General features: G+C 47.1%; 1 protein-coding gene across 3 annotated transcripts in view; it reads right to left on the minus strand.

Annotated features, from left to right (window-relative positions):
- MYO5B (myosin VB) overlaps window positions 1-17,062 on the minus strand; it is a 343,332-nt gene extending 326,270 nt beyond the window's left edge. Inside the window, exon 1 of one of the 3 annotated variants that reach the window (XM_078435245.2) lies at window positions 16,594-17,061. In XM_078435245.2, the coding sequence (XP_078291371.2) occupies window positions 16,594-16,620 (27 nt within the window). In that variant the 5' untranslated portion in view covers window positions 16,621-17,061. Of the gene's footprint in view, window positions 1-16,593 lie in introns of all 3 variants that reach the window. The other 2 variants (XM_078435247.2, XM_078435248.2) reach the window with 2 other exon arrangements.
- Between the last annotated feature and the right edge of the window lie 4,419 nt (window positions 17,063-21,481).

Consider the following 21,481-nt stretch of genomic DNA (forward strand, 5'->3'; position numbering starts at 1 on the left):
ATCCTTCTTTGATGTTGTCAATTTTTTTTGATGTTTTATTTTAGAGACAGAGCACAAGTAGGGGAGGGGCAGAGAGCTAGAGGGAGACACAATCTGAAACAGGCTCCAGGCTCTGAGCTGTCAGCAGAGCCAGACACGGGGCTCGAACTCACAGAACATGAGATGACCTGCGCCGAGGTCAAACACTCAACCCACTGAGCCAGCCAGGCGCCCCTGATGTGGTCTTAAAGGGCTATGCCATCCAGACATCAGCCCTACCCTACCCTATGCACTCAAGTTGTCAACCCTACATCCCACTCCCAGTCTTAGAGCCTCCGAGGCTGGAGAGAAGAGCAGCTGTTTTGAACAGTTCACAGTGTAGCAAACAGCTCTGGGGCTGGAAAGCTCACAGGTAAAGAGATTCTGATCTTCAGCCCCACCCACTGAAGTAGGGGTCTAGACAGGGGCACCAACCCTCAACCCTCAGAGCTGGAGACAGAGGGATACACTGAGGGACTGACAAGGATCAAGAGAGGGATATTTCCTCTCAAACTTCCTTCAGCACAGTCAGGAGCACCGCAGAACCTCAACTTGCCACTGAGCAGGAACCCCACCCACCACTTCTGTGGTCTTAAGATGCCTCCTTGATTCTCCACACTTATTGTACTGACTTTGTTAGTTTTCCAGTAAGACTAGCTCCTATGCACTTTTTATGCCGACCACTGTGCCAGATAAAGATTCTTAAATATCTACATCTGTTCTACAACACTGCCCAACCCACAGAGACCAAGAGTGCAAGACGTTTCAGGTGTGGGTGTGGGCCAGGGCAAGGCCGGCACAGGGAGCTTTTAAAAAAAAAAAAAAAAAAAAAAAAAACACACACACACACCATCTTGGCAAAAATAGGGCTTCAGACTCACCAGAGTTCATGGCTAGACTTGGCACGAAGCAGAATCAATGCTACTTTCCACCTGTAGAACACTGTTCAAGAAGGACTGAACTACCAACTTGCCCACCTTGGTGCCGTGAACTAACTCAAATACGAACCACTGTTCACCACGGTGAACAAGCAGTATGTGAAAAATTACCATTTAAGATGGCCACCTTGGACAAGCATTTAACAGAAAAAAGAAACTTGAGATGCATAGACTAGCTCAGCAAGGACATGCTCAAAGCACAAGCACAGAAGGCTTCATTTTAAGTTCCAGCATCGAGTTGACTTACAGAGGGAGATAAAGTGGAAAACCGTTTTGGCCTAGCCAGTTACTTGGCTAACTCTGAACTACATCATTTTGGATACAGACTACAGTTCCGAGGCTGTGGGGGTTCTTTACCATCCCGGGCACATCCTTCTCTGGCCAGTATTTAAGGAGGTTTCCGAGTTCTGAGACGGTTCACACCACAACTTGGGCACAGTTGAGACACCCAGAACATCTGCCCCATCCAGGAAGAACACTCTACCTGGCTGAGTGTTGCAGAACCCCAACAGCCTGCTGAATGGGGTTTGGTTTCGCACTGCCAGTCAGATTTCACGGATACCAACAATAGGTGATCCCTGGGGCCTTTATGAAGGGTGGATTAAGGTTAAGGAATGTGAAGCAAAGGAGAAAGAGGAAACTACAGAAAAAGGATGGCCTTAAAACATTCAGTAGAGGAGATAGATGAAATCCAAGAAGAAAACTGATTACCGAACCACTTATAATAGGCTGTTAAGGCCCATAATCTAGCACAATCTTTAAGGTTTGATAGGTTAGATCTGGAAGCCACCGTCAGAATCCAAGGCAGGGATTAGTAAAATTAGAAACTTCAAGATGGGAGTACCATAGAGAAGCATGACCTGGCAAGAAAGCCAAGCACAGGACTCCTCTCCCAAATCCAACTCTACAGGACTGAGATGCAGCATCTGGATTTTCACCAGCTCTCTGGGGCTTTGTTACACCCCAAGTGACCCCAAGTGAGGGAACTGTGGCTCTAGTACCTGCAGCACCCACAGATTGAGGGAAGCACATGGTTTCCAGTGACCACCATCTTTAAAAGCTCCTTGGGCCTAGGGAGCCAAAGTCCTCTGGGACCATGTGTACCACCTAAGAACAGCCAATCAAGGGGCAACTTTCTATGAAAGCTTTAGAACTTTTGTCATTAGTGACAGTAACCACCAGTCTGTTGTGGGTATTACAGCCAATCTGAACTGGAAACTCAGAAAGGGGTACTTAAGACAAAGGACAGAAGAAAAAAGCCGAGCCAAGTGTAACAGGCTCATGTTGATGGGATCAGCATGGAAGGAAACGCCACTGGTCCCAAAAGCCTCAAAGGCCGTGGGCATCTTTCTGGCCCAATACTACGCTGGCATATTAGGCAGGATGCTCAGACCAGCTAAGCCTGTTCCTAAGAACAGAGCCAACATCTTGAAATATCCTTGCAACAAAAGCCAGATATGCCCAGTGCCAGAAAGGGCTAAAGAAAGACACAGGTGTCTTAGTGTCATGGTGGGCCCTCTTCTCGGCACAATCTGGGGCAAAGCCCCACAATTCTAAGCAATGCAACAGTTAGGTCTGGTGCTTTAAGGTGGAGAGAATAGGTGGCCTTCAAAACAAAGGCCTTCAGACTCCTTTTGTTCCCTCTCCACACCTGAAAAAGAGGACACACACATAGCCATAGAGCCTCCCCAATACTAGTGGCTTTGCTAGTTTAGGACCCAATCCAAGGCTGCCTGCCCATGTAGATGGACTAGAGCCAATGAATCAGCACCCTCGTAAGCCTTCACACTTCACCCTTATGTTGCCCCTACAACTTCTCAGAAGACCTAGCAACTCCTAGGAGAGGATATAAAGTGTTCTTTTAGATCATCAGCAGGCATCTGATGGTTGTACTAGCTTCCCACCCATTTTACAGTTAGCAGAAGCCTAGAGGTTGAGCAATTGCCCGAGGTCACACAACTGGTAAACGGGGAACCAGTACTCAAACCCAAGCCTCTCCATCTAAAGATTATGTTCTTAACTTCTATCATCCCTGTTCCACTTACTGCCCCTAGTTTAACTGTGGCATAACAATTCACCATCTTCACTATTTTTAAGTGTAAAATTCAGTAACCTTAAGTACATTCATGTTGTCCTACAACCATAACCACCGTGCATCTCTAGAACTTCTCATCTTGCAAAACCCAAGTTCTGTACCAATGAAACCTGATCTTGACTGTCCCCTCCCTCCTGCAACCCCTATTCTACTTTGTCTGAATTTGACTCCTGTAGGTACCTCATAAGTAGACTCCTAGGATATTTGTCATTGGTCATCCCTCAAGGTTCACCCAAGATATAGCATATATCAATCTCTTCCAAAGCTAAATACTACTTCATTGTATGGATATTCCACATTTTGCTCGTCCATTCATCCATGATGGCCTTGCTTCTGTCTCGACTATTACAAATAATGCTACTCGGCCCTTTCTTATACTGAGTGGCTAACATCCTGCCTGATGCATAGCTGGAGGAAAGAAGCTTCAAAGAGCCAGTTATGAAGTCAGGTAGAATGGGCTTTCCATTTGATCATCCAAAGATATTAGGACTATTATACTTGTTGTAACTTTGAGGCAATTATACACCCCTGTATTGGTCATATCAACATATATCTTTTTACATATATATGAGACTAAGTCAGTGTAACTATAAAATTTGATGAACCTTTAGATTTTTAATCAAGCAGACCAGAAGGACTACATTCAAATCAGTCTTTTCCTGACAGCTGGGGTGGCTCTACACCAATCCATCACGGAGATCATCCAAAGTCTAGCTCCTGAGGACAGCTAATTGGAGGCCCCACAAAACCAGCACCCAATGCCTACAAGTCACTCAGTCTGTAACAAGAATAAAGGTCAGCAAACACCTACCTCACTCAACCAACCTCGTTCTTTGAGCTCTTGCAGATCTCAAGACCTATCTCCCAGGCATAAGAGATTACCACCATACAAAAGAAAAAACACATGCTATTTGAAGCTAAATTCGAAAGGCATATCGAGGAAATAGCATTCATCCAAATAGATATGATCTGCCATATTGGTCATAAAGCCCATCATCACATTTCAAGGACATTCTCATCATTGTGGTGCACATAGCTTGTTACCCAGTTCCCCACATGTATGCACACAGTAAAGTGACAGAAGGGTAAGCAGTTCAAAGCCAAGAAACACTGGTTTCTGGCTGAGAAACCATTCATTTTCCTTTTATAAACAAACACTAGCCCTCAATAATGAGTGTAGGCAAATTAAGTGATTAAATCTGAGATAAAGCGATTTATCCCCTTTTAACACACTAATACTTTCTTAGAGGTTATTCATACAATAAACCACAAGATTGGAAGAACACAAGGTCAACAGACTACTTTGCAGGGATGGGCTCTTCTCTGCCTCATGCACAGGCCGGGACCTCTATCCTGGCAGGTAGAAGATACCAGAACACTTGTCAGCTTAGTGAACAACTAAGGGAAGATTCATCTTCAGATAAAGATGAAGGATCGCCGTTTCTGTGTGAGAGAAGACAACTCAGACTGCATCTAATTTTTCTTCCATGACTCATCGAGGCTTCTCTGAAAGCCATCTGCTTTGTTCGACCTCACGTCAAGGATGGAGAGAAGTATTTGCCCCCACTCCACCCCCACTCAGGACTCAGATCTGCCTGAGACTGTTAAAGGAGGTAATTGGGAATAAAAAGATAATGCATTTAATGTAAAGCACTCTTTCAGAAAGGCAAAAAATTTAATAGAATTGTGCACAGATTAGGATATTCAAAAAAACGAGGCAGTTTTATATTAGCATTCATACCCACAAATGTTACTTTGCTGTTATTCCACATTCACACGTTGTGCTAAGCCTTTGGGCACAGTACAAAGAAAAACATTGAATTATCTCCTGATAGGCTCCATACTCCTAGGTTCAGGCAAGTGCCAGAGGCAACAGATGTGCCTTCCACTGTGTATCCTAAGCCAAAGCCATGCCAAAATGACAGGGGGCATGTTACGGTAAAGGTAGGTCCTTAAGGGGGGGGGGGGGGGGGGGGAAGCCTTTCCTCAAAGCAACATGGTCCGGAAACAGGAGGAGAGTACAGGTAGGCTTTAAACCAGTTCAATAGCATTTACGGATTTTCTACAGTATGCAAAAATCGCATCTTGGGAACAGAGGGATGGGAGAAGATTCAACCTACATCTTGAATGAGAGCAATCTTGCCAAAATACACACTCAACCATCAATTGCACATGCATAAGAAAAGAAATCCAAGATTAGCTAGCTCAAAGGTTTATTGTAAAATTGGACTTTGTAACTCATCCTATTTTTAGTAGAATCAGTGGGACATGTAATTGATGGAGCACAGTAACAAATGCCTGTGAACTCACCATGCAATCTAGCAGACTGCTAAACTTCCCACTCCCGTTTCCCCCACTCTATGCCCCTCCCCAAGGTTACTATGGTTGTTCCCTCGCACTTTCCTCATCCTTCAAGATGGTCCATTTTGCTAATTTCAGAAGTTCATAGAAGTGGTGTCCTTCTATATGTAATCTTTTCTAAAGCACCTTAAACGATACTAGCCACATATAAAATGAGATAATACGTTGTAAGCATGCATCACATCATTGGCAAGATTGCACCAGGGTCTGGTGGCCAGTTACTGAGAGAGAAATTAAATTAAATCCCAAGTGAATGGCCAGGGCACACCAAGTAGATAGAGTATTCGTATGGTTTTCCAGCTCAAGCAGTTTACCTTTTCATCTTCCCCAGAGGGGACCAGTACCCACGTCAGAATACATATGGAAGTAGAATTCTACTGCCCAGTATGTTTACTTGTGGAGGCTGGTCTCTAAGCCAGAGAACCTGGATGTGGTACACAGGATATTAGAAGGAAAGTCTCTGAACTCCATACAGAAAGCATCTGGATGTTCTTGTTAACTTTTAGGATTTCACATCACAACACATTTGAGCTTTAGAACAGAAGCTCTGAGAAAGATCGTTAGCTTTTCTTTTCTTGATGGGCCTCTTCATTCCTTCCCCCAAACTTCAGCAAAGGAGAGAAAAACCTACCAGGCCCATATCAATCACTCCTAGGAGGGCAGTCATTTATGAGCCAGTAGAATACATGTTAAGAGGACCATTCTGAGCCATTAACTCAGAGCTCAGATCTACATGCTTGATCATTTCCACAACAAATTAATATGTTACCGGTGCTCCTCCATGCCAGGATCCAGACAATACGAGGACCTCCCTCCTGGTGTCCAACCTAAAAAGCCCCTAACTCAGGGGCAGCTTCTGAGAGTACTTTGACAAAGCCCCAGATAAGCACCTACAGTTACAGTAGAAATGGTTTGAGTCCTGGTTATCTTTCTGGAAGTTGCTCTCCTCAGATGCTGGAGAAGACACCTGGTCTGAGACAGCCAAGTGGACAACCTGAGAGTTAAGAGTGTTCAGTTTGCAAGTAACTGCCCAGCCAACAGTGGGCAGGGCACACTCCTAACCGAGAAGGCTTTGGACTTGGCTCTCCAATCTTAGAATGAAAAGTTTAGTAGACACCAAGCATGGTAGGTAAGAACATGCTCCCGCTATGCAGTTGGGGGAGGGGAGATGGGGCCACAAAGTGCCTGGAAAGGAGCAAACAAGCTGTTACAGTTTATAGTTTTACACTGCTTGAGTGTCACATCTTTCATTCCTTTTAGCTCTTGAAAATGTGAACTTCTTTGAGAGCATGAAAACAAAGGAAAGCCAATGATGATCTTGCCTGCATTTGGGACAGTGTGAAGAAGCACCAAGATGCCCATGGGTTTGAGGGTGGTGGTAGTAAAAGGAAGAGAAGCACTAAGCTCCTAAATGAACTACAAGGTCGGATCATCTGCCCTGTTTCTGCAGTCAGGCCATCTTTTAGGCTCTGGGGGGATGCTCTGCCACTGTGGGGGGTGGGGGGGCAGGGGCAGGACAGTGCTAGGTAGAATGTGCCTGACTCTTCTGTACAGAGGTTGCAGACCCACCCTCAATGAAACAAAAACTCGTGGAAGGCAGTAGAGGCGAGTTAGCAGAAGCCAGCCCTTGACCAGACACCTGGGGGTGAGGTCATACTCCACCACCCAGGAGGAGTATAGCTTCAGGCAGGTCATGTAAGCCCAGCTCCCTCACTTGTTATGAGGAAGAGTTACCAGTGAGTTAATACATAGCACTTAGAAATAACCTAGCTCCTTCACCCATGTTGAATTTATTTTTGTGTATAGTATGTGGGAGATATTTGCAAATGACTTATCAGATAAAGGGTTAGTACCCAAAACCTATGAAGAACTCAAACTCAACACCCAAAAAATAATCCAGTGAAGAAATGGGCAAAAGGCATTAACCGACGTTCTTCCAGGAAAGACATCTAAATGGCTAACAGACACATGAAAAGATGCTCAGCAACACTCACCACAGAAGTACAAATCAAAACCACAACGAAGTACCACCACACACCTGTCAGAATGGCTAAAACGAACTCAAAACATATTGGAGAGAACGTGGAGACAGGGAGAACCCTTTTGCACTGTTGAAAATGCAAGCTGGTGCAGTCACTCTGGAAAACCATATGGAAGTTCCTCAAAAAATTAACTACCCAACGACCCAGCAATTGCACTACTGGTATTTATCCAAAGGATATAAAAATGCTGATTCAAAGCATATGCACCCCAATGTTTACAGCAGACTATTGTCAATAGCCCAATATGGAAAGAGCCCAAGTGTCCATTGACCAATGGATACACACACAGGAATATTACCCAGAGATCAAGGATTAGATCTTGCCATTTGCAACAATGTGGATGGAACTAGAGGGCATTACCCTAAGTGAAAGAAGTCAGAGAAAGACACCCACCATAGGATTTCACTCCTTCGTGAAATTTAACAGATGAACATAGGGGAAGGAAGAAAAAAATAAAAACAGGAAGGCAAATCACAAGAGACTCAGATACAGAGGAAAAAAACAGGGTTGGAGCAGAGACAGTTGGCAGGATGAGCTAAATGGATGATGGGCATTAAGGAGGGCACTTGTTGGGATGAACACTGAGTGTTCTAGGTAAGTGATGAATCACTGGGTTGTACTCTTGAAACCAATAACACTGTTAACTTTAAGTGGAAATAAAATGGAGATATAAAAAAAGACACCTGGCCCAAAAAAGACTCCATAAATTAGTCCATAAATTAGGACTCTGAATTAGTGTTTGTTTTCTTTAGGTAAATACCCAGCACTGGAATGACTGGGTCACATGGTAATTTGAGAAATTTCCATAGGTTTTTCCACAGTGGCTTCACCAATAGTTCACGAGAGTTCTTTTTTTCTCTACTGCAATGTTAATTAGGTTTCCATAAGTTAGCTATCCTAGTTTTCCACCCCCCACCCCATTATAGAGCACAGAAATGTGCAAGCTCTAAGTGGAGAAAATGCCAATGTGCCTTTTAAAAAAAAAAAAATCTGTATTTTATCCTGAGAATTACAGTTTCTGTAACTTATTTCTAAAATTTAATATTACAAATACTTAATATAAGGAAAACTACAAATGAGCACACTAAGCAGAAGCAGCTCAATCCTCCAGTGAAAATTAAGTCAAAAATGAAACATGTGGTGTAAGTTTAAAAAGAGCAACAATGGCAGCACAGGGGCATCTCAGCTAAGCATCTGACTTCTGATTTCAGCTCAGGTCATGATCTCACGGTTCATTAGATCAGGTCCTGCACCAGGCTGTGTGCTGACAGCATGGCACCTGCTCAGGATTCTGTCTCTCAAAAAAAAACAAAACTTAAAAGAACAATGGCCAGTGCTGGGGAGGGTTGAAGAAACAGATCCTTTCTTTTCTGGAAGCTCCTGGTCACCCTGAGGAGGACTAATCGTGCATGCCGGTAGTTCTACTTTTAGGAACATATCCTAAGTAAATACTTGAAAGAGGCTCCAAGAACATTCTGCAACATTTTTCACGACACCAAAGAAATTGTAAACAATTCAATGTTCATCAAAATTGAAACAGTAAACATTATGGGAAGTCCATAATATGGTGTACTGTACAGTCATTAAATGATAGTTACCTCTATATGCTACAGGAGGGGGCCATAGATGAAGATCTGGAGTAATACGTATGCCATGATCCCATCTTTAAGTAGATCTTGTATCAGGCATCACTCTTATTGATGTACAACAGCAACAGAGCAAACCACACATGGAATCTTAAGTTTTCTAGTAGCCATGTTAAAAATAGGCCAAATGCTTTAAGCCCGATACACCCAAAGTATTTCAACATTTCATCGACCTAAGAGTATAAGTGTTGTTTTACATTGATGTTTTGTATGGTCTTAGAAATCTGAGCTCTTTTCCACTTCCAGCTCCTCTCCACTTGGGCCAGCCTCATTTCAAGTGCTCAGTAGCTCCCCCACTGAAACACGCAGGTCTGAAAACTATACGTATATTAGTTAAGAGCAGCTGTTTCTGGAAATGGGGTTAATAGAGACTTTGCCTTTCCCCCTCCCACATTGTAGGAATTGTTTCAATAATCATTCGTATCCACAGGAAAAAAAAAAAAAGGGTATTGTGAAAAATGTTTAATTTCCCTTAAAAACTCTAAGGCCAGAAAGCACAGTTTAAGTTGAAAAGTTCTTTCAAACCACTCTTTGCTCCTTCCCCAAGGGGTGGTGGGAGAGTGGAACCTTTTATTCCCATGCCTTAGTTGTCTACAACTTAGACTTATTTGAAACCATTCTTCCCTTTCTCCCTCGAGTCCCCTTATGGCCAATGCCCCTGCAGAATGGCAAGTGAGGCTTAGGAGAAAAGACCACCACCCAGCACTGTGACTCAAGGGGGACACAAGCTGAACAGGTGCTACATCCATACAGCATGCCAGACACTGCATGACAGTCACTTTACATCTTTAATATTAGATATTAGAGCACATGATCCTCCAACAGTCTTAGGACATGGGTACCATCCCAGTTTGATAAATCAAGGCTCAGAATGTACCTGTTCCAAGCTGTCAGAGCTTAACATGTAACTGCATACTCAGGACCTTCCATACCAAGATCATGGCCAGAAGCCAAGACTGTCTACCCCAAGGTCATGATCAGATATTTAAAAAAAGAAAATCACACCAAGACTTGTATCTCTTTAGAGAAAATTCCACCCATCTTTATTTGTAAGAACCCCAGATCTTAACATTTCTCTAAGGTCCTAGGTTCTCAAAGATACATTCCACTTAAATTTATTACTCCATGGGCACCTAGGTGGCTCAGTATGCAAAGCATCCAATTTCAGCTCAGGTCATGATCTCATGGTTCAGGAGTTCGAACCCAGTGTCGGGCTCTGTGCTGATAGCACAGAGCCTGGATCCTGCATCTCCCTCTCTGCCCCTCCCCCTGCTGCTCATGGTCTCCCTAACATCAAGTCATAAACTTCAAGGTCATATTTGACTCTCTTCCTGCCCTTGCTCACAAACATTTGTGGAGTTCTAGGCTCAATAATCCCAAAGTGGCTAAAAAACAAGACAGGCATACCAAGCAATACATCTCAGTATGTAAATCCCTCTCAATAGAAGGAAACTGATAGACATCACTCAAACCAGGGAATCAAAGTGATACCATCAGAAATGGGACACACTGATATCCCACATCTCCTGAAGTAACTGCACTAAGCCCCATCACTTCTGATCTACTCTTAGCAAAAATTCAGAAACCCCATGTAAGCAGAATAGATCAGAGTCACCCAAACTGAAGGTCATTCTGCAAGATAACTGACCAATACTCAAACTGCCAAGGACCTGAAAGAAGAAACCGAGGAACGGTCTCTAATTGGAGATTAGGGGCACTAAATGCTCAGCAAGATGTGGAATCCTACAAAGGACTCTGACCCAGAGAAAGGTCATTAATGGAAAAACTGATGAACTTCCAATAAGGTTCATAGGTATGCACACTGTATCTGGACTGTGCTTATGTGAGGTATTAACATTAGGGAAATTTGAAAAAAATGCACAAAGTCGATGCTATTTTTTCAACTTTTCTTGAAGTCTAGAATTCTCTCACAATCAAGAGTGAAGTTATTACTACAGCTAATACCCCAAAATCAGTCTTGCTCACCCCTGCCCCCATGCTTCCTACTACTCTCCCATGGTCCTCTGAGAACACCCTCCTTCCAGTCACCATGCCACTTCAAGTCCTGTTCATTCAAGGCCAACTCACAACCCACTACTACTAACTCTCTCCCCACAACTGCAGCCCACCTGACCACTGCCTCCACCAAATGCCTCCAACAGGATCTGCACTCCTCCCACAACACATGGCAACACTATCTTGTTAACTTTGTGCATTGAGGATTCATTGCCTGATGACCATGCAAAATGTTTGTGCAGACAAGCCCATCAGAACACACATTTCCAAGATTTTTTGAGACACACAGAGGATGGGAGTGGGGGAGGGGCAGAGAGAAAAGGAGACAGAATCTGAAGCAGTCCCCAGGCTCCGAGTTGACAGGACAAGTAGACTCAGTTCAAACCCATGAACCATGGGATCATGACCTGAGCCAAAGTCAGACACTTAACCAACTGAACCATCCCGACACCTCCCTTCACTCACCTTTAAATGGACTGCTTTTTAATGTGGTTTGTGGGAATCTACTAAAATAATGGGTCAACTAGCTCAACCGATACAGGTCTACCTTGAAAGTTACGTATAACAAAATACACAATCACTTGGGGAAGGCTGGACTTGGACTTAAAGGTTGTGTGCAGTCTATAGTTGACCATTACCACAGAAAATACTGAAAAACAAAAAGCCCTTGCCAGACCTTAAAAAGGATATTTAGTTTCTACTCAGAGGTGCCTTAAGCCCTCCAAATAGCAAGTGAATGCCAGCTCTATTAAAAAAGTGCGGTAATAGACTTCAACCAGACGTGGGGTTGTCAAAAAACCTTCTGAAGGGTGGCCATCCTGCAGCCAATGAAGTGAAAGATTAACCAAAAGAAAACTGGAGAGAACTAGCAGCTAGAATCCAAGCTTTCCCCAAGAGGTCTGAGTCAGGAGACTTGGTGTCAGCAAAGGGCTACAGAGAAGTTCCAGCAGGACTTGGGGGCCGGGGGGAGCAGGTAAGGAGCCAAGAGACAAGCCCTCAAATAATCTCTTAAGTAGAAGGCACAGTGCTGAACACTGGAGACTCTAAAAACACGTTTGCTATGGCCTCTGCCCTCCAGGTGCTCAATCTAACTGGGAAGAAGGCACAGGACCAGAACCACGGACAATGGGAGGCAGGGCAGGGCAAGCTCGCTCACTGCACACAACTAATACAGAACATACCATGTGAACCCAGTAACAATTTGCATGCGAACTCTGGAATTCTGATGCTCGCAGCAGAGCTAGGAGCCCTCTGCCTGTAAGGCCCATCTGATGAAGGGGAGCAGATGGGAAAGGGAGTGGGAGCTAGGGACTGAACAGCAGCAAAGGGCGATACTGAGAAGGGAGGAGGGAGGCAGGAGCTACTAACGGCCTCCATGCTTAGCTTCATGGGACCCTGAGGCGGCCAGAGCCTTGAAGTTTCTCACCATCCACGCAGCCAAGCTGCAGGGTTCCCCCAATCAGATCCTGAAATGAAAGGAAATGAGAACTCCGATTCAGGTGATCCATTAGGCAGTGCTCCCAGGGGAGGGGAGTGGAGTGGAGACGGAAGGAAAAGGCAGCAAGCAGGGGTGTGATATTCAGCAAAGTTTCATGCAGAGGAACTTTGGCTCAACCTCCACAGCTCTAGAAAGAGCACGGGCTGCACCTTAGGGCAGTCCCTTTCCTGAGGTTGGGGGGCATTGGAAACTACAACTGTTACACTCCCTTGATTGAAGGGCTGCGCCTAGGTTGGGGGGGGTGGGGAGGGGATGGATTCTCAGGCAGCAGGAACCTTTGACGGAAACACAGGTGCCATCAGGAGTGAACAAGCACCGGGTAGTGTCCAGAAGAGTCAAGGGTCGACAGAAGAACACTACCAGCACTTAATGTCTCTACCATCACTGCTTTTATTGAAAGGTCACCTGAGAGCCTAAAGAGTTTGAATCATTAGCACCTCCACCAGTGGGTACAGAGGAAATGGGAGGCTCCTGAGATCTTCCAGACACTTGGGAGAAACCTGCACTACTCAAGGCATAGGTAAGGATAGGACAAAGCCACCATTAACACACACAAGGTGGCTCCACTAGTAAGAGCAGCACTCCACTTCTCTGAAACCACTTATGGTCGGGGGGGGGGGGGATCAAAAAGTCATTGGAGGATGTTGGTTTCAGTCTGGCGATTTCCCACTTTGCTAAAAATCAAAAGCGGCATACTGGAAGAATGATCTGAGAAATATTTAAGTTTTTCCACCAAGAATAACCCTTCTATAAAGGGTTTTATAGGAAAAAATTATTCAGCCTGATTTTTTTTTTTTTTTTTTTTTTTTACTTCAAAGTCAGATTATTTTCCGCAATTATCACAATCAAGTTGTACCTCCCATGCTTGCACATGTTTGGGTGCCTTCCTGGGACAAATTCACCCAGGTTTCTAACCCACAAGACAGATTTGTCATATACATGCCATTTGTGACCAGATCACCCATGGTCAGCTCCAACTTTCTGGAAGAGTAGTTAAGGCTGACTCACCTTGACATCACCCTCAAAGTGTCTGCCATGGACTTTAATTTTCTTTTCCCACCCAGAAAAGCTTCACTACAAAGGAAGCCAATTTCTCAAAGGTGAGGTATGCAGTCATCTGAAAACAGGTGTGCCCTTGTTAATACAAAGTGCCCTTTGCCAAGGGCTAAAAACAAAACAAAAAAAAAAAAAAAAAGACTCACACAACATAAGAGCCTCCAGTTGGAGAGATCAGATAGGCAAAGAGCAAGACAATAGGAACTTGGAAGCGTTTTCTTAGTTAAGAGTAGACGGAGACATTAAGTTCTTAACTGAAACTTTACTTCCAGGTTAACTTATGCACTTAAAGATCTCATTCACAATAGGATCTTCCAACTAGGCCACTAAAGCAACAGGTATAGTCAATAAAGGGCTTTAATATTTCCATCCCACTTATAAATGCTGTTGACATAATGGATAATTATTTCCATCATGCATAATACATTAGAGTGCGTGCCTGGATCCAGCATTCATCACGTTAGACTAGCCTAGCAAGTTAAAAGGGAGAACATTGGCTATTTTAATACACCAAAATGAACAAATCATCTAAGAAAATGAATCTGAGTAGCAGGCACGATTTCTCTACGTAATTTGTGATTCATATGCATACTGAGACTCCAGCCTAGCAAGTAGGGGGATAATGGTTAGGAAACAATGCAACAGCTTCTCATAGTAAGGCAGAAGTATGTTCAACTGACAGAACTGCTTAGAGATTCAATCTGGAAGCCACTAGGTGGGCCACAGAAAGTCTCAATTTCAGATTCATAAACCTGAACACGATTAAGAACTAGAAACCCATTAATGGCCAGGTAAAGCCCCACCCCACCCCCCAACCCTAGGAAGGAATTCTATTTTGAGCTATGTCCAACCCTCACACCCACTAAGCTACTTTGACTTGTGTGTCCTCCCAATCGGTTTTCCTAGAACAGTTCTGTCTTAAGTACAAGCCCAGAAAATTACACTCTAACTTTACCTCAGACTCCCCACTATTTCTAGCAATTAACATGTAATACACTCACCTATAACATACAATATACTCCTTTCTAACAAAATTGAGTGTTTTCCCTGAAAGTGTGGTTTTTTTAAAAAAGCAATCCAATATGGTTTTTCAAGATCACGGCTTCAGAAGTTACAGGTTCATTTGATGATTCGCTTCACATGATACAGCAATTACCTGATGAGACTTTGATACATTGCAGGTATAGCCCATGGAGGCGCTGGATTTGGCACTGTATCTCCATGCACTTCAGGGTGTTAAAGCTTTGGCGCTTTCCACTCCAAGTTTTTCCCCTACCTCGCTGGTATCCAGCTTTAATCCAAGTTCATGACAACCCACTAAAGGGAAAAGCTGAGAACTGGCGCTTTGAGGTCTCCTCCCAAGACTCACAGGGATAAAGCAGGCGGGGCGCTTTTCAAAGCCAGAAGTGCCAGAGATTTTCACCAACCTCCCCCACCCCTTCCCTACAGCTTACATTCGTTGCCAACCCCCCCCCCCCTTCCAGAAACTGTAGCCCATCTCCAATTGGGGCCGAGAACCATGGGGGGGGGGGGGGGGTAAGAGTAGGTACCGGAGGCTCCCTCAACCCCACCTGGGTTACAGTCCCTGTAGCCACTTCTTGAGTATCAGCCCAGCTGGGTTCCATCATTTTCCGGGAGAAGTCGGAAAATTCATGGAAAAGTAGCCAGCCCACCCAGCCGCACAGCTCGCCCACGCGCGGGGCACCTGGCAGCAAAAGCTAGGTGAGGATGCGGAAGTCGTTCTTCCTCCTCGCCTAAACCTGTCGGCCGGGGCGTGTACCCTGGGAATCACACACCCACGCGTGCACACCTCCCCCCCACCCCCCACTCCGCACGTAGACGGGCGCACAAGACACTGTCAAACGGGTCACGGCCCCGGAAAAAACGAGGCGTGCAAGTATCTAAAACTTACTGGGGGGAGGGGCACTTGCTTAAAGGCCCAGGCCCCTCCCCGTCCTCCCCCCGCCCCAACCCTGAAGCCTGAGCGGGGCCCGGCCTCGGCGGCGGCGGCGGTGGCTGCTGATGCTGCTGCACCCGTGGGCGCTCGGGGAGGCGGCGGCGGCTGGTCCTTAACTTTAAAAGAACTGCCTCGGAAGCAGAGCGCCTCCACCCAGCCGCACCTGTTCCCGACCGTGGGGAGCGAGCCCCGCACATCCCTTCTGACCTTGAGGGCATCCTGGAAATCCACACTCCACCCCCAGGTCAGCATTACTCCAAACCCTTTCCTAGCAGTAACTGAGGCCTTCCTAGTACCCACGCAGAGGGACCACCTCCGGCCGCCCACCCCCGGGAACTTCAGAATTTGCTCCCCCAGGATCTCTGATCCTTTAAAGCATCTCATTTTACTCATCGCTTAACCTCCACCTCCCACAAGCTACCGGGCCCCTCACTGCAGAGCGGGTCCCTTTTTCCACCTCAAGTGTGCGAACACCCCCTTAAAGTTCGGGGTTCCCCCCACTGGTGACCTGAAGAAAGCCTTTAGAGGGACGCCCTTGCGAGCTAGCGCGGCAGGGCAGCTAGAGCGGGGTCCACTGGCAAAGGGAGGGGGCGGCAGCGGAGCAGTCCCCGCGCCGGCGAGGACGCCCCCACGGACCAGGAAAGTCAGCGGGAGAACTGCGCGAGGAAAGCGACGGCAGGGCCTCGGGGAGGGGTCGACAGCCCCGATCACGGGCAGAGCCGAGGTGCTGCCGGGAGCCGCGGCGAGTCAGCGTAGGGCGCTCCCAGAACAGCCAAACTTTCTCGGCCACCCGAAGTTCGGGACGCCGGAGAGGAGGCGAGGGGAAGGCTACTCGGCGGCTCCCGTCGCCCCCCACCCCCCGCCTCTTCAGGCTGCGGGAGAGGGCGCCCCCCGAGGGCCGAGGCGGCCGGGAGCGCGCCGCCCTCACCTGGGCCGGCGGGACCGCAGCGCACGGCCCGTACTCACCTGGCCGTAGAGCTCGCTGACCGACATGACCCCGCGGGCCGGCCCGAGCCCGGGCACCGCGCCTGGCGTGTGGCCCTCGCTCGTGCCCCGCTGGGCGGCAGGTCCCGACTCCTCTCCGCCCGCCGGCTCTCAGTTCACGGCCGGCCCGCCTGGCGCCATCTTCCCGGGCCGGCCGAGAGTTTCCCTGTCTCTTTCCCCTCGACCTGCCCCCGCCGGCTTCCTGGAGGCACCGCGGCCGGCTCGCCCTCGGCCGGCGCGACCTTTACTCCCGCGGTGGCGGCGCAGCTGTGGCCGGGCAGGAGTTGCGGGCGGGGGAGGAGGCGGCGCGGCGCCGCTCCCCGCTCAGGTATGGGAGGAGGTGCGGGCGCCGGAGAGGGAGGGCCGGAGGCGGAGCGGGCGGCCGGGACGCTACGGCCGTCGCCTTTGAGCCCTGCCGTGGCCGGGCTGGACGCGCCCTCCCGCGCCCCCGCCGCAGCGGGGTCCACGGGGCCGGGGGCGGGGCTGGGCGAGGAGCCGGGGCCGGCTGCCCCCTGCTGGCCGCTGAGCGCACGCCGGGACAGGTGCGCGCAGGGTGCGGCACCTGCCGCGCCACGCTCCCGAGGCTCGCGGGTTGCGACCCTGAGAAGCGGGGCAGGGATAGAGTAGAGACAAGAAAGAGGAAAGTTGACAGGAGGCGAGGGGAGAAGGAGCGAGGGAGTAGAGGAATAAAGGGGAAAGTCTACGGCTTCCGTACGTTTTCCTCCGACTTTACGTGGCTGTATTCAACATTCTCCTTCTCAAAATTCAGTTGTCAGAAGAGATTATAGAAGGAGACTCGGATATACTAACGGTGGCCTCCATCAAACCGAGCTTCCTGGGCTGAAATCCTTACTAGGAGAAAGGGGAGTATCTGTTCTGTTTGCCTGTTTCATCGAGGGCTTCTAACTAGGCTCCCCCCACCCCCCATCAGAGGACTGTGGTTTTTCTAGAAAGTCTTGCACTTTCTCCTTTCTCTTAGATGCACTCTCCATTCCTCTAGCCGCTTTCTACCTCATTTATTGTCGCCCCTGCTAGGGACGCGTAGTCTGCTAGCTTCAGTCCCTCTTCAACCTACAGCTAAAGATAAGCCTCGGCCAGAAAGGAAAAGAGCTGGCCAGACTTGGTGGAGGGAGAGTGCGTGCTGTAGGGGAAGACGGCCTCAGCGTTCTGAGGAGGGTATTCGTACCTGAATGAGGAATTACCGCTGAGGGTGAGCTCTCAGGCAGAGCAGCCTTCCGTCCCTGCTGCAGAAATTGTTCTGGAGCCGCTCGCCCTGGAAGAGGCTTCTTAAACTCTTCCCACGTAGAATGCAGGCTCTCCATTTAATTCACCTGTCGAGCCCTTCACAGCTGTGCCTCTTCAGAGAGAATAGCCTAGGGAGTTTTACCAGTACCAAGGAAGGCATCTTACCCTCAGGAATTCTGATTTATTGGTGAACAGTGGGACCCTAGTATCCGAAATTTGTAAGCACCTCCACAACGCTAAATGATTGTACTCTCAAGGTTGGCAAAGGCAGTGACCAAAGTTTGGAGAATTCTCCATGGACTTGACATGCAGCTCTTCATATCACTGACAGGAGCATAAAGGAAATGGCTCCACCACTTCTCTCTCACTCAAAAATCTGTCTGCATAGTTTCCTTTCCTATTCTCTAGTAGCTCTCAAAGTGTGGCCCCGGGGCCGTCAACATCACCTGGGAAGTTGTTAGAAATACAAATTGTCAGGACGCAGACGTACTGAATCAGAAAGGCTGGGGGTGGAGCCAACACTCTTTTCCCACCTCTCCAGAGGATTCTCTCCTTTTGACTAAGACACCCCCTTTGCTAGGCTCAGTCCTCACCTCTGCTTGGGACCCCATTGGCTTCTCCACCACCATGCTTCATCAGTGGTCCTGCCTCTATCAGCACCTCTTTGTTCTCCTTTCCTGCGAAACTTTGTGAGGTACGAGCTACCAGCTGTCTCCACTGACACAAAGTCCTCCACAATTCACCTGTTCTCAACACTTTCTGCACTTTTACAAAAACAAATGCCTGGCTCCCACTCCGAGAAATTCTGATTTGATTTGTCTGGGGTGCTGCCTGGGCAAAAGGATTTTTAAGAGCTCCCAGGTAGTTCTAATGATAGCCAAAGTTAAGAAATGTTGCTTGAGGGGTGCTGGGCTGGCTCAGTCAGAAGAGCATCTGACTCTTTAATCTCTGGGTTGTGAGTTTGAGCCCCAACTTGGGTGTAGAGATTACTTAAATGAATTTTAAAAGCTTTAAAAAAAATTGCTGCTTTAGTCCCTTTCTAAGTGATTCCACCACCTCCAACCTATTGACATTGCCTTCTCCCTCTGAAGCCCGGCGTGGTAATTGACTAGGTAAATTGACTAGGTTAACTACGTAGATTAAACCATCTCCTTCCTTACCATGTATCATTTTTCTCCTTTTGTTTTCCCAGCCTCTCTAACCATCCCTTTGCGATGTCCTTTTCTAATTCTGCTTTCTGGTTCTTCAATAAAACTGTGGCCCATTTTCTGAACCTCTTCTTCTCATCCACACCCCCCATTTTGCCTCTCACAGCATTGTTAACTCTCAAATCCAATGCTAACCTTACCATAGACCCACCTTTCCACCTTCCAGGTAGACAACACCAGTAATACCACTAGGACCTGGCATTAACCTGAAACTCATTTGTTTCCATCCTTCCTCCCCACCTCCAACCTGGTTCCAACTTTCTAGCTTCAATCATACCTGGCACAGATGAAAAAGCTCAGTTCATGCTGACTGAACTGAATCGCCTCCCTGAGGAGAATCCTATTGTTGGCCAGGGCTTTGTGAATTTCTAATCGCACAATCAGATGTGGTCCTTCCCTCCTTTGAATAATAATAAAGGCATTTTAAAACATACCTTGTGCCAGAAAATTTACCAAGTGTCTTCCTCTGTGACCTGTCTGGTCTCAGCCTCAGAGCAACCCTATAAAGAAAGCGTGGATAATAAATCTCTTTCACAGATGAGCAAGGAGAGGCTGGTGGGGGAAACATTCTAGGTCAGAGAGCAGACCCTCAACTAGATCTCTGGAGCCTAAGCGTTTGTGGTTATGCCCGTGATTCCTTAATGTTAATGTATAGCAGGATTAAGGGGTATCAGGGGGTGCCGACTCAATTGGTCCACATGTAGTCCACGAGTCTGTGTGTTTAATAAATACCCCAGCTGGTGTAGGATCCACAGAACTGAATTCTCCCAATAGGTAAGTGGATCCCTTGCTAGCTGAGCCTCCAGACTGGACTTGAAGACCACAGCCCCAGCTGATACTTGGATTGTAGCCACGTGAGACACCCTCAGGCAGAGGATTCAGAAAAGCTGTGTCTCAAAGAAATGGAGCTAATAAAGTCTATGACCCGCAGCAACTGTGAGATAATAAATGTGTGCTGTTTGGACCCACTGAGTGTTGGGGTATCAAAATGCTGTGGCAGTGAGAACCCATTGAATCCATTTACAAGGGTGCTATGACTGTTTTATTTTGAGCCGACAGTAGGTACAATATGCCAAAAATTGCATCTTCTGCAACTATTTAAACTTCCTAAAATTTTAGTTATTAAACTAAAAATGTGTGGAGACATACATGGTCTTTCAAAATCCCTTTAGAGAGTCTGAAAGCAGGAAAGTCTGAAGCCCGCCAAGCAGAGGGCAGCCTCCTGAGCAAACTCCCCAACTAGGCCTTTATTAGGAACTTGGGACTTAAAGTGGTATTAACCCGGGCCCCTGGCTGGCTCAATAGAGCCCGTGACTTGTGAGTTCACGCCCCACGTTGGGCTTAGAGCTCACTTAACAAAAATAATAACAACAATAACAATAAAATGGCATTAACAGCCTTGATGCTGTGGAACGCTTTGAACTTTGCAGTTTCTTCAGGGTCGTTTCTGAGTCTTTCTGGGGGCAACGCAGACTTATTTTTCACCTGTTCCAAGTTAGCACTCAGCCCATGAGGGATTCAGCAGTGACTTCTGATCCCCCTCCCCCATATGGGCGAGACCCTGACACAGAACCCAACCTGGATTTCCGCACTCTTAGGTGGGTGGAGGCGGGTGGTGAAGAGTGTGGGAGCCCTGCCATGTGGGGATAGCTGAAGATAATGTCAAGGAGAGGTGGAGAGAGAAAAGACTGAGGGACTTTCCACTCCAGGGTCTGAGGAATAGTGAAGCCAGGTGCCCCAACCAGAGAAATAGGGACATCATAACTTAAATAATTTTCAAATACTTAAAAATCTGTCATGTGAAAGAGAGATTAAGCTGGTTCTGCGTAGTGGAGACCACACTCAGACCACAGGGAGGAAGTTGATCCAGGACAACCAAGAAGATTAAGCATAACATTCTAATAAGAAAAACTGTTGAAGAGAGGAACAGGCCTCTCACGAGGAAGCGAGTTTGCTGTCCCTGGGATAGTTCAAGCAGAGGCTGGACTATCACTGTCAGGGTTGCTATAAATTCTGCCACTGGGTGGGACGCTGGACCGCCACTGGGTGGCAGGGATGGTGTTCTGATGGCGTGCCCTCCGTCCACCTTGGCTCCTGACACCAAAGGGGGTTCAGGTCTGTTGTCACAAATGCGGTATTGATAACATCAAGGGAAGAAAAGCCCCATCTCAAAGCTTGCTCCCTGGGAAGGTTTGATATCAGTCCTGTGCAACTGGTAAGACTGTAAATCCTTTGTTCTCTTCAGTGGGGGTTTCATTGAAAGCTTGACTTTAATCCCAAATGGAATGAAGGGTTTTGCTTCCTACTAGACAAGCTGACTGCTGCATTCTTTTCTTAGGGGATGAGGGAGAGAAAAAGGTGGAGTTTACACTTCCCTAGGACCCCCAAAATCTCTGTTCATAGAAGCTGTTCACATG

Source organism: Panthera onca, chromosome D3 (assembly GCF_046562875.1).
Source record: "Panthera onca isolate mPanOnc1 chromosome D3, mPanOnc1 haplotype 2, whole genome shotgun sequence".
In the NCBI taxonomy this organism is placed as follows: domain Eukaryota; kingdom Metazoa; phylum Chordata; class Mammalia; order Carnivora; family Felidae; genus Panthera; species Panthera onca.